Below are 11,817 nucleotides of genomic sequence, written 5' to 3' on the forward strand. Positions count from 1 at the left end.
AAAAAAGGCAATTTGAAAACTGAAAATTCTGTTTAAGTGGATTCAGCACTTTTAGCGAATGTGTGGCAAATGCTCTTCACACTGCCATGAACACTGCCATCTACAGTAGATGGCAGTGTTCATGGCAGTGTGAAGAGTATTTACCTATAATGCACTGCAGCATGTGTGTCTAAACGATAAAACGTTCAAAATAAGTGTATTACTTTAAAAATGAAACATATAGCTGATATTTTCACTTTATAAAGCAACAGACATGATGTTAATTTCAATAACTTGTCCGGAATTAGTTTAAAATGTTAACCATAAGTCAAAACTGTCTGCCTGTTCATGACTTGGGTGATATGGCGGTGAGTCAGTATGGTTTGAAGAGAATTGATCTCTTTTTCTTTTTCTTCTTCCTCCTCTTCCTCCTCCTCTCTGTCTCTCTGTCTCTCTCTCTCTCTTTGGTAACATAGGATAGAGCTGTATGACTCATAGCTGTCTGTCTGCTACAAAACGTGACAGGTACTAAAACCTTTGATTTCAGACTTAACAAATGTTTTTAACTATTAAGCTATATCCACTATGCCTGCAAAAATATGTTAGTGATCTAAAAAGTATCAGACCTACAAGGTCTGTCAATAAAGTATAGGTCTTTTTTATTTTTTTCAAAAACTATATGGATTTCATTCATATGTTTTTACATCAGACATGCTTGAACCCTCGTGCGCATGCGTGAGTTTTTCTACGCCTGTCGGTGACGTCATTCGCCTGTGAGCACTCCTTGTGGGAGGAGTCGTCCAGCCCCTCGTCGGAATTCCTTTGTCTGAGAAGTTGCTGAGAGACTGGCGCTTTGTTTGATCAAAATTTTTTCTAAACCTGTGAGACACATCGAAGTGGACACGGTTCGAAAAATTAAGCTGGTTTTTGGTGAAACTTTTAACGGCTGATGAGAGATTTTGAGGTGATACTGTCGCTTTAAGGACTTCCCACGGAGCGAGACGTCGCGCAGCGCTCTCAGGCGCCGTCGTCAGCCTGTTCCAGGACGTCGTGAGAGAACAGAGAAGTTTAAGAAAGAAGTCGGTTTCAGCATTTTATCCGGATATTCCACTGTTAAAGGAGATTTTTTTAATGAAAGACGGGCGGACGGGTCCACGCATCGGGACGCAGCCGGCGCGGTGCGGCGGCACAGGAAAAACACCTCCGTGTTGATAACCATTTGTAAAATCCAGGCGGCTTTTGATGGCTTTCAGTGGAGTGAGTATATGAGAAATTGTTTAACAGCTGGACATGTTCCAACTTGTCCTTAAGGCTTCCAACGGAGGTGTTTTTCCTGTGGCGGAGCGTCGCAGCGGCTGCGAGCCGACGCTGCAATCCGCCCGCACGTCTTTCATTAAAAAAATCTCCTTTAACAGTGGAATATCCGGATAAAATGCTGAAACCGACTTCTTCTGAAACTTCTCTGTTCTCTCACGACGTCCTGGATCAATAGAGCCTGAAATGTGGAGGTTTTCAGCTTGAAACAGGCTGACGACGGCGCCTGAGAGCGCTGCATGACGTCTCGCACCGTGGGAAGTCCTTAAAGCGACAGTATCACCTCAAAATCTCTCATCAGCCGTTACAATTTTCACCGAAAACCAGCTTAATTTTTCGAACCGTGTCCACTTCGATGTGTCTCACAGGTTTAGAAAAAATTTTGATCAAACAAAGCGCCAGTCTCTTAGCAACTTCTCAGACAAAGGAATTCCGACGAGGGGCTGGACGACTCCTCCCACAAGGAGTGCTCACAGGCGAATGACGCCACCGACAGGCGTGGAAAAACTCACGCATGCGCACGAGGGTTCAAGCATGTCTGACGTAAAAACATATGAATGAAATCCATATAGTTTTTGAAAAAATAAAAAGGACCTATACTTTATTGACAGACCTCGTATACTCATAACAACAATACAAAAGAAATGTGCACAAACAAAATGACTCAGACAGTGCACCAGAATTTTAAAACACAACCAAATGAGAAACAGTGCATAAACCCAAGCACAACAACATCTGAATCAAATGCATTCAGATACAACAGACTGGTGTCCTGTCCAGGGTGAACCCTGCCTCTGGGATAGGCTCCAGCCCCCCGTGACCCTTAATTGGACTAAGCAGTTGAAGAAGATGTGAGTGTGTGTGTGTATGCATTTAGATATCCACCATTTAATTGAATTTTTATGATTTATTTTGTTTGTGATGATGCTTTAATGCACAAATTGCCCTCAATGTTGTCTCATGAATTCTACTTAATTGTCGCCATCGTGCACACACATAGTGCGAGTGCGTTGTACAGTCGGTACTGCAATGTTAGTGAAAGCAGAGCAAGCGATAAGGTGGCGGAATAGTTTAATTGTGTCTATAATCCTCGGCCTCTGGTGCGTGCTCGCTCTGGTGCTCTCGTCCTCCCTCAGAAGAAACAGAGTTTGTGTCCAAAAACAAGTTCTGTCCTTGTGATTGATGCCTGCAGTTAAGTCAAAGTGTCACTCTGTCTGAAAACTCCTGAGATTTTCTAGTTAAAGGGCTTTGCTGAGGGGAAGAAAAACCAAAATAAATAAGATTTCCGGACACGGAGCCTCGGCGGTGCTACAGGGAGCCGCCGTGGAGGACCTACACATCTACAGGCCGCCGTGGAGGACCTACACATCTACAGGCCGCCGTGGAGGACCTACACATCTACAGGCCGCCGTGGAGGACCTACACATCTACAGGCCGCCGTGGAGGACCTACACATCTACAGGCCGCCGTGGAGGACCTACACATCTACAGGCCGCCGTGGAGGACCTACACATCTACAGGCCGCCGTGGAGGACCTACACATCTACAGGCCGCCGTGGAGGACCTACACATCTACAGGCCGCCGTGGAGGACCTACACATCTACAGGCCGCTGTCAACCCTTGTTCTAACCTGACGTGAAAAATTATCTGTGTTGTGACCGAGCAGAGATGCTTTCAAATATGAAAGCAATGCAAACTTTTTTGACGGAGTTCTGAATGTTTGAAAATTTGTTCAATGTTAAAGGACAGGGATTTTTTTTTTTTTTTTTAATTTTCCAAGATTTTTCTTGACTTTGACCTATGACCTTGAAAATGATATGACTCCTCTGTAAAAATGTCATAATGATGTATGAAAAATTGTGGGTTACAGGCTGTTCACAGACAAACAAACAGGGGTGAAAACATAAACCCCATAAACACATAGTAATTACCTCGAGGTAATTATACTTGGACTATGTGCTTCAGAATGTTTGCGATAAATCATCAAGATATGGCACCTTAAGTTTAATAAGTATTGTAACAGTGCTTCTAATTGTACCAGTGTAGCCTTAAGATGCCTTTGGGAGACCCGACCCTGATCTGCACTCAAATCTAATAGGTTCTTCAGTGTCGCCATACCTCCCCCAAGTCACATTAAAATCAGTCCTTTTTGTTTGAGTAATCATGGGTGAAAACACAGTCTTGTATCTTCATCTATAGCAGGACTTTGAATCTTTCACTCATGAACATGGTTGTGAATCTGTCACACACGTGGTTTTCAGATTAGACCCGTGCCGACCGCATGTTTGCTTCCTGTTACTGCACCAACTAACAAACCCTCAGGTTATTATTATTATGTGCCTGTTTGAAGAACGACCACAAAAATCAATGCACATCATGTACTTCTGGTTAAAACACCATTAATAGAGACAAAAAAGTAAAAACAAAAACTACAGGATAATGTGAAGGTCGAGTTTTACCAGATCAGTTTATTCGTGTTGTAGCTGTTGAAGTGGAAACATAATGTTCACTGAAGTGGAAGCTGCAGAATATTGTTAATGACAGTTTGTCTTATTGTTTATTGTACACATTATTTTATGGTAATATTATTTTGCATAACCCATGAAAAACAACCTGTGCATAAATATTTATATGTGCTCATAAAAATATACTGTTTATTGATAATTTAATTACTACCCTGAAGGAAATCTGATTTGCAGCAGCTTTCAAGATGTATGAAAACATAAAAAACACGTCCAAAATAAAAAAAATACAGAATATTTCCACAATAAATAGACAAAATTATTCAGCCCACTCAACCAGAACTGAACATTAAACAGCACAATACATGAATACATTAAATAAATATATGAAAATTGCTGTATACTGGCAACAGATAAAATAAGAATAAAAAAATAATGTGTAAAATAATACGTTTTCTGTATATTAATATAAATGTTAGTATGCAGGTTGCAGTATTCAGGTTTCTCTGGAGTTGCAAAGTGTGTGTTGTTTAGTATGCAAGAACATACTGAACTGAATTTCATTACCACTGCAACAGGAGCCAAATGTCTACTGGTTGAAACATTCTAATAAAAGTCTCTGATTCCAGCCTCACTATACCTCAGTGAAATATTTCTCTTTTCATCTTCCTTTGATTTGTCCTTAAGGCATTCTGGTCCAGCTCCTGTGTGTGCATTTCTGTGTAATCAGAGAATGGAATACTGCAGTACTGAGTCAAATGAGAACTCACCGTGTCAGTAAACAAAAGGGAGAATTTCTGAGTCCAACAATCCAAAATCTGTTCTCAAACTGATGCCATTCAGTGATGATCTGCATTTTCTTTCTTTGGTTAAATGAGGAAAACTGTCTCATACAGAAATCTGTACAATCCCACGGTCCAAAGCACCGACCACTACGTGAAATATATATGAAGCTCTGTACTGCATCAGGAGATGTTTATTTTCTCAACACTATTGTATTTTTCCTCAGAGGTAAAAACGAACCTAAAAGAAATCTGCTTCATAGAGGCAGGGCTGGACCGGTTGTCTGCCCAGGTGGCTCTTATCTCAGACCCAAGGTGGCTGTGGAGTGCGTGATCCCAGACCTGAATCTGAAATGTCTGTTAATCATGTTTGTCTGCTTGAGTGTGATGCCAAGAGCTATTACATCAAGAGTGAGTTGTCCTGGTGAGAAGCTCAGCATGAGCATCGGGAGGAACATTCAAATTGTTATAAAAGCACCAAAACTGGCACATGTATCCAACACGGGGTATTTATTCATAAAATAATGTTCGTCAGGCAAATATCCAAAATCACCACAATTGCTGTGGATGTTCATAAAACGTGCAGCAAATTTTATGATTTTGATATACATGCATTTTAATGAGTAGATTTGCAGTATTTATGCATTTCATAGTAGCCTTTTATTGTGGCCAGCCTAAGGCACACCTGTGCAATAATCATGCTGTCTAATCAGCATCTTGATATGTCACAACTGTGAGGTGGGATGGATTATCTCAGCAAAGGAGAAGTGCTCACTAACACGGATTTAGGCAGATTTCTGAACAATATTTCAGAGAAATAAGTCTCTTGTGTACGTAGAAAATGTTTTGGATCTTTGAGTTCAGCTCATGAAAAATGGGAGCAAAAACAAAAGTGTTGTGTTTGTCATATATATATATATATATATATATATATATATATATATATATATATATATATATATAACAAAATGGTTTGTTAGACTGCACGTCAACAGAACAGCAATAGGTCTTTTTTTTTTTGATAGTCGTGTGTGTGTGTGTGTGTGTGTGTGTGTGTGTGTGTGTCTGTGTGTGTGGACAAGATAACTCAAAAATGAGTGGATGGATTTCCTTAAAACTAGGTGAGAATATTACTTGAATAGATATCAGGAGGTGATTAGGTTTTGCAGTAGTTTGGTCAAAGGTCAAGGAAACCATGGTCCACTAAAAGACCTTTTTGGTTCATCTCAACAACCAAGAAGCCTAGATGGATGAACAAAACCATATGCTGATTAACAAAATATTTGTGATTGATTGGTATGAATGACCCTGTGGGTGCACCACCTGCAGGGTGAACCGCTGGGTTCGGGTGCACTGTCACATGGTAGGCAGTGAAAGTTGAGGGCCTTGACAGACCAAACCTGGGTGGCAGAGGCTAGCTCTGGGGGTGTGGAACGTTACCTGTGGAGGAAGGAGCCGGTGCTTGTGTGGGAGGTGGAACGATACCACTTAGATCTGGTGGGCTTCGCCTCCATGCACAGCCTCGGCTCCAGAACCACTCTCCTTGATAAGGGTTGGACCTTATTCTTCTCTTGAACTGCTCTTGTTACACCTGATATTTATTCTGTTCTCTTATCTGTGATTAAAACCAGATATACCAAGATGAAGACAGCAACAAACATCTACATCTTCAACTTGGCTCTGGCTGACGCTTTGGCCACCAGCACGCTGCCCTTCCAGAGTGCCAAATATCTCATGAGTACCTGGCCATTCGGGGAGGTCCTGTGTAAGCTCATTATTGCCATCGACTACTACAACATGTTCACAAGCATCTTCACTCTCACCATGATGAGTGTGGACCGCTACATCGCCGTGTGCCACCCGGTCAGAGCGCTGGAGTTTCGAACGCCGGTGAAGGCTAAGATGATCAACGTGCTGATCTGGGTGCTGTCGTCAGCAATCGGAGTACCAATAATGATCATGGCTGTAACCAAAGTGGCCGAAAATGGTGAGATACGTCTGACGGCTTCTTTGCTTTGATGTGTGTTGTTATGTGAATGTTTGTTGTTTAAGCCGCAAAAGATGAGCATAACTTACAAGACAACACTGGAGGTATTATCTTTGGATGTGATATTCTTAAACAGCTCTTACACCTTGCCCACTTTGGCGTCAAGTTTTCCTGACAGAATATCAGCAAGAGTGAAGAGGAAAGTCTACAAGACAGTAATGAGATCAGCTATGTTGGACGGCTTAGAGATGGTGGCACTAACAAAAAGACAGGAGGCGGAGCTGAAGATGTTGAGATTCTCTTTGGGAGTGATGACGATGGACAGGATTAGGAATGAACATATCAGAGGAACAGCTCAGGTGGGACGGTTTGGAGACAAAGTCAGAGAGGCGAGACTGAGATGGTTTGGACATGTGCAGAGGAGGGACCCAGGGTATATAGGGAGAAGGATGCTGAGGATGGAGCCACCAGGCAGGAGGAGAAGAAGGTAAAAGTGGTGTCCCATTTTGGTGGGACAGAGGAAGATACAGAGGACAGGGTGAGATGTAAAAAATTGAGCTGCTGTGGCGCCCCCTAATGGGCGCAGCTGGAAGAAGAACAAGTTTTACTTGACCTTGACCTTTAATTAAACTACTCCAAAATCTAATCCCATGTATATATCTATCAAAGTAATATCCCCACCAAGTCTAGGCTTGTGGGTTGTTTGAGTTGGGATGATGTTTTCGTTGATTTTGACCTGTGACCAAACTACTCCAAAAATTAATGATCCACAGAGGCTTCTTTTTTGGGGGGGCTGGAGTCTATCCCAGCAGTCATAGGGCATGAGGCGGGTTCACCCTGGACAGGACACCAGTCTGTCACAGAGTCACATACAGACACACAAACACATTCACACCTACGGACAATTTAATGTTTCCAGTCCATCTAACCTGCGTGTTTTTGGATGTGGGAGGAAGCCGAAGCACCCGGAGGGAACCCACACAAAAACGGGGAAAACATGCAAACTCCACACAGAAAGGTCACAGGTGGGAACCGAACCCATGACCTTCTTTCTGTGAGGTAACAGTGCTAACTGACAGGAAGGTGAGGTTGGAGATAAATGCAAGGCTCAAAGTCTGGGCTGAGGTTGCAAACAGGCTTTAATGTGAGGGCAAGCAATGGTCGGTACACAGAAAGGCAGTCCAGTAAACACAGCAGAGGTACCAGGATCATCAGGCTAGTCAGAGTCAGTAGAAACAGGCAGGAGGTCGAGACCCTTTTCTAATCTCTGGTTTAACCGTTCAGTTTGCCCATTGGCCTGTGGATGGTAGCCCGAGGTAACACTTGACGTGACCCCAAGGAGACGGCAGAACTCCCTCCAAAAGTGCGACACAAATGGTGGACCCCGGTCGGACACAATATCCTGAGGTAACCCATGTAACTAAAAACCTGAGACAGCATGACCTCCGCCGTCTCCTTAGCTGACGGGAGGCATGGCAGAGGAATGAAATGAACCATTTTAGACAAATGATCGACTACTGTTAATACGACAGTGTTACCCTTAGAGGACGGAAGACCAGTAACGAAATCTGCTGTAATGTGCGACCACAGGCGTTTTGGAACTGGGAGGGGAAATAAGGTACCCGCAGGTGGATGATTAGATGATTTCTGTGTAGCGCAGATTTGACATGCATTAACATACTCCCCTACGTCCGTAGAAAGACCCACCCACCAGAACCGCTGTTTGACTATTGATATAGTTTTCTTGATTCCTGGATGGCAGAACAGGCAGCTATCATGGCACCATCATATCACCTCCACCCTGAGCATCTTGGGAATGTATAGGTGGTCCGGTGGACAATCGGCGGGGGCAGGTTCCTTACTCAAGGCCGATTTGACCTTCGACTCTATATCCCAAGTAATAGCGGACACGAAACAGGATGCAGGCAAGATAGTGCCAGGGGTGGAGGGCGTGTCACCTGGGTCCCCCTGTCGGGACAAGGCATCGGGTTTACCGTTTTTCGAGCCCGGTCGATAGGACAATCCAAAATTAAACTGACTAAAGAAAATTGCCCACCTAGCTTGGCGGGAACTGAGACATTTAGCTGAATGCAAATATTCCAGATTTTTGTGGTCGGTATAAACTACGAATGGTATCTGTGCCCCCTCCAACCAGTGCCGCCACTCCTCTAAGGCCACTTTTACCGCTAACAGTTCGCGGTCGCCAATGCTGTAGTTCCATTCTGTGAAAGACAATTTCTTGGACAGGAAGGCGCATGGGTGAAGCCTACCATCACACAGACTTCTCTGGGAAAGAACTGCTCCCACCGCAACATTGGAGGCATCGACTTCAACCACGAACTGCCGAGCTGAATGGACCATTTGTCGTTGGTCAAATGGTCCATTCATAAGGAACCAGCATTTCTTTATAGTGAAGCCTAATAATTGAAAGATTCATGATCCAAAGTCAATATAGTGTTTGCTGTACTCAATATACTTTTACTGTTCTGCTGGAGGGTGGACTGTTGGGGGGTGTTATAGAGAGCTCCTGTGTTAGGAATTTTCTACCAAGGCTTTCTGATTGTGTTGTAAAGCCAAAAATAACTCTCCAATTTAACCCAAAATATGTTCAGTTTTAAGCAAATTATTTGGCCCATTGGAGAGATTCTTATAAATCAGAATTTATTTTATCTGCGTTCAAATTTCTGGATCCATCCATCCATTTTGTAACATGTTTGTTCCAGGTCAGGATCATGTGGTCCTGGAGCCTAAAAGGCAGGAAGTCCTACTACAGACTATTATGACCACATCAAGGAAAAAGTAATGGCAGGAAGACTTTTTTTTATTTTTTTATTTTGCATTTCAAGAATAAAGACGAGAAAGGAGAGAAGTACAAGACAGAGGAAAAAAAGAAGCACTAATGACACGCATTTATGATTTTTATGATACATTTACTCTTCTTCTTCTTCTAGGTAAAATCTTCTGCGCACTCAAATTTCCTGATCCTGATTGGTACTGGGACACGGTGACAAAGATCTGTGTCTTCATCTTTGCATTTGTGTTTCCTGTGTTGGTCATCACCATCTGTTACGGCCTGATGATCCTACGTCTGAGGAGCGTTCGTCTGCTGTCCGGATCCAAGGAGAAAGACCGCAATATGCGGCGCATCACACGCATGGTCCTGGTGGTCGTAGCAGCCTTCATTATCTGCTGGACCCCCATCCACATTTTCATCATCGTGAAGACGATGGTGGAGATCGACAAAAAGAACCCTTTTGTGATAGCCAGCTGGCACCTGTGCATCGCCTTAGGATACACCAACAGCAGCCTCAACCCCGTCCTCTACGCATTCTTGGATGAAAACTTTAAGCGATGCTTCAGAGATTTCTGCCTTCCATGCCGGACCCATGTGGACCACAACAGTCTCAACAGAGGTCGCAACACTACGAGGGAGCCAGTATCGATTTGCGCTCCATCAGAAGCAGGGAAGAAGCCGGCATGACTAGGCATGGACAGGATCCCCAGGGGCTCTCATGCCAGGCGGATCCAGCAGGACCTACAGTCAGAGGTCACCCAGATCTCCACAACTGAGTTTTAATAAGAAGGCTCAATGGTGCAGATTCAAAGGAACAGCTGAAGATAAAGGAAAACGATGGATGAGCTACACTGATCTAAAATGGCTTTCAACAAAATAGATTTCTTTACACAAAAACACATAGAAATGCCTCACAACGGCACTCGTAGGAATGTGATGAGGAAATAAATTAGAGCCCGACCAATATATCAGTCAACTGATATTATCAGCTGATATGAGCCATTCACTAACATATCAGTATCGGCATTATTTTTTTTATTTTACCTCCCAAACAATGCAGATGAAACATTTTGACTGTTGTAAATGGTGTCATTATGTAGTTTGTCCAACAGAAGGCACTCTGATGGCATTGTTTCCATTGCTGTCAAGTATGGCTGAGACCCCCATCGCCCCTTGATCACATTAGCTACAAGACACAAAGGCAAAGTGCCATGTTTTTACAGGGACAAGAGACATGTCTACTCTAGGCTGCCACCTAGAGGGACCCAAAATAGAGAAGTCCATTTCATGCAAATACTGAGTGAAGGCAGCATGATGTATGTTGGTAGATATATTTGTAGTCATTAATAATAAACTTAATGTACAAACTGTAAAACATTAATCATCACTGACTTTCCTTTTTCATAAGGGTTTGATAATGAAATGTTCAGAGTCATTGCCATTTTTGTGTATATTTTGGCAGATTTACTGTTATCAGATTTTTATTTTTATTTATCGATTTTTTTTTATTTATTTTTTTTATTCACTATCTGTATCCACTCACAATCTATATTGGTTGGGCTCTACAAAATATCTATCTCTCAAATCTTAAAATAAAAAAAAACAACAAAAAGAGAACAACCGCTGCTTTATAGTTTATAAAGCAAAGACCCTGCGAACATCACAAAACCGCTGGTACGAGTCCAATGATGGAAGATAAAACTGTGATCCATCCCTTTCGTGTCAAACGTCATAATTTCTTGTGCCAAAAACATCCTCACACAGTCACAAGAAGAACTGATATTGTGGCTGTAAAGAGCATTTTGCTGGAAATGTTCTAGTCTAACTTGAACCTTTTAAACAATCAAACTCTGTCATAACCAACCAACCAACCAACCAACTTTTTTCTTGTATAGCGCCAAATCACAAAAAACAGTTGCCCCAAGGCGCTCCACATTGCAAGGCAAGGCCATACAATAATTATGAAACACAGTCTACGTCTAAAGCAACATAACCAAGGGATGGTCCAGGGTCACCCGATCCAGCCCTAACTATAAGCCTTAGCGAAAAGGAAAGTTTTAAGCCTAATCTTAAAAGTAGAGAGGGTATCTGTCTCCCTGATCTGAATTGGGAGCTGGTTCCACAGGAGAGGAGCCTGAAAGCTGAAGGCTCTGCCTCCCATTCTACTCTTACAAACCCTAGGAACTACAAGTAAGCCCGCAGTCTGAGAGCGAAGCGCTCTAATGGGGTAATATGGTACTACGAGGTCCCTAAGATAAGATGGGACCTGATTATTCAAAACCTTATAAGTAAGAAGAAGAATTTTAAATTCTATTCTAGCATTAACAGGAAGCCAATGAAGGGAGGCCAACACGGGTGAGATATGCTCTCTCCTGCTAGTCCCCGTCAGTACTCTAGCTGCAGCATTCTGAACCAACTGAAGGCTTTTTAGGGAACTTTTAGGACAACCTGATAATAATGAATTATAATAGTCCAGCCTAGAGGAAATAAATGCATGA

The 11,817-nt window shown here is 42.7% G+C and overlaps 1 protein-coding gene across 1 annotated transcript in view; it reads left to right on the plus strand.

Moving 5' to 3' along the window:
- The window catches only part of oprd1a (opioid receptor, delta 1a), a 29,289-nt gene extending 19,159 nt beyond the window's left edge, over nt 1–10,130 (plus strand). Inside the window, exons 2-3 of the mRNA XM_034161332.1 lie at nt 6,170–6,525; nt 9,477–10,130. Of these exons, the coding sequence (XP_034017223.1) occupies nt 6,170–6,525; nt 9,477–10,006 (886 nt within the window). The 3' untranslated portion in view covers nt 10,007–10,130. The remainder of the gene's footprint in view (nt 1–6,169; nt 6,526–9,476) is intronic.
- The last annotated feature ends 1,687 nt before the right edge of the window (nt 10,131–11,817 follow it).

The sequence above is a fragment of the Thalassophryne amazonica genome, chromosome 20 (genome assembly GCF_902500255.1).
Source record: "Thalassophryne amazonica chromosome 20, fThaAma1.1, whole genome shotgun sequence".
NCBI classification, from domain to species: domain Eukaryota; kingdom Metazoa; phylum Chordata; class Actinopteri; order Batrachoidiformes; family Batrachoididae; genus Thalassophryne; species Thalassophryne amazonica.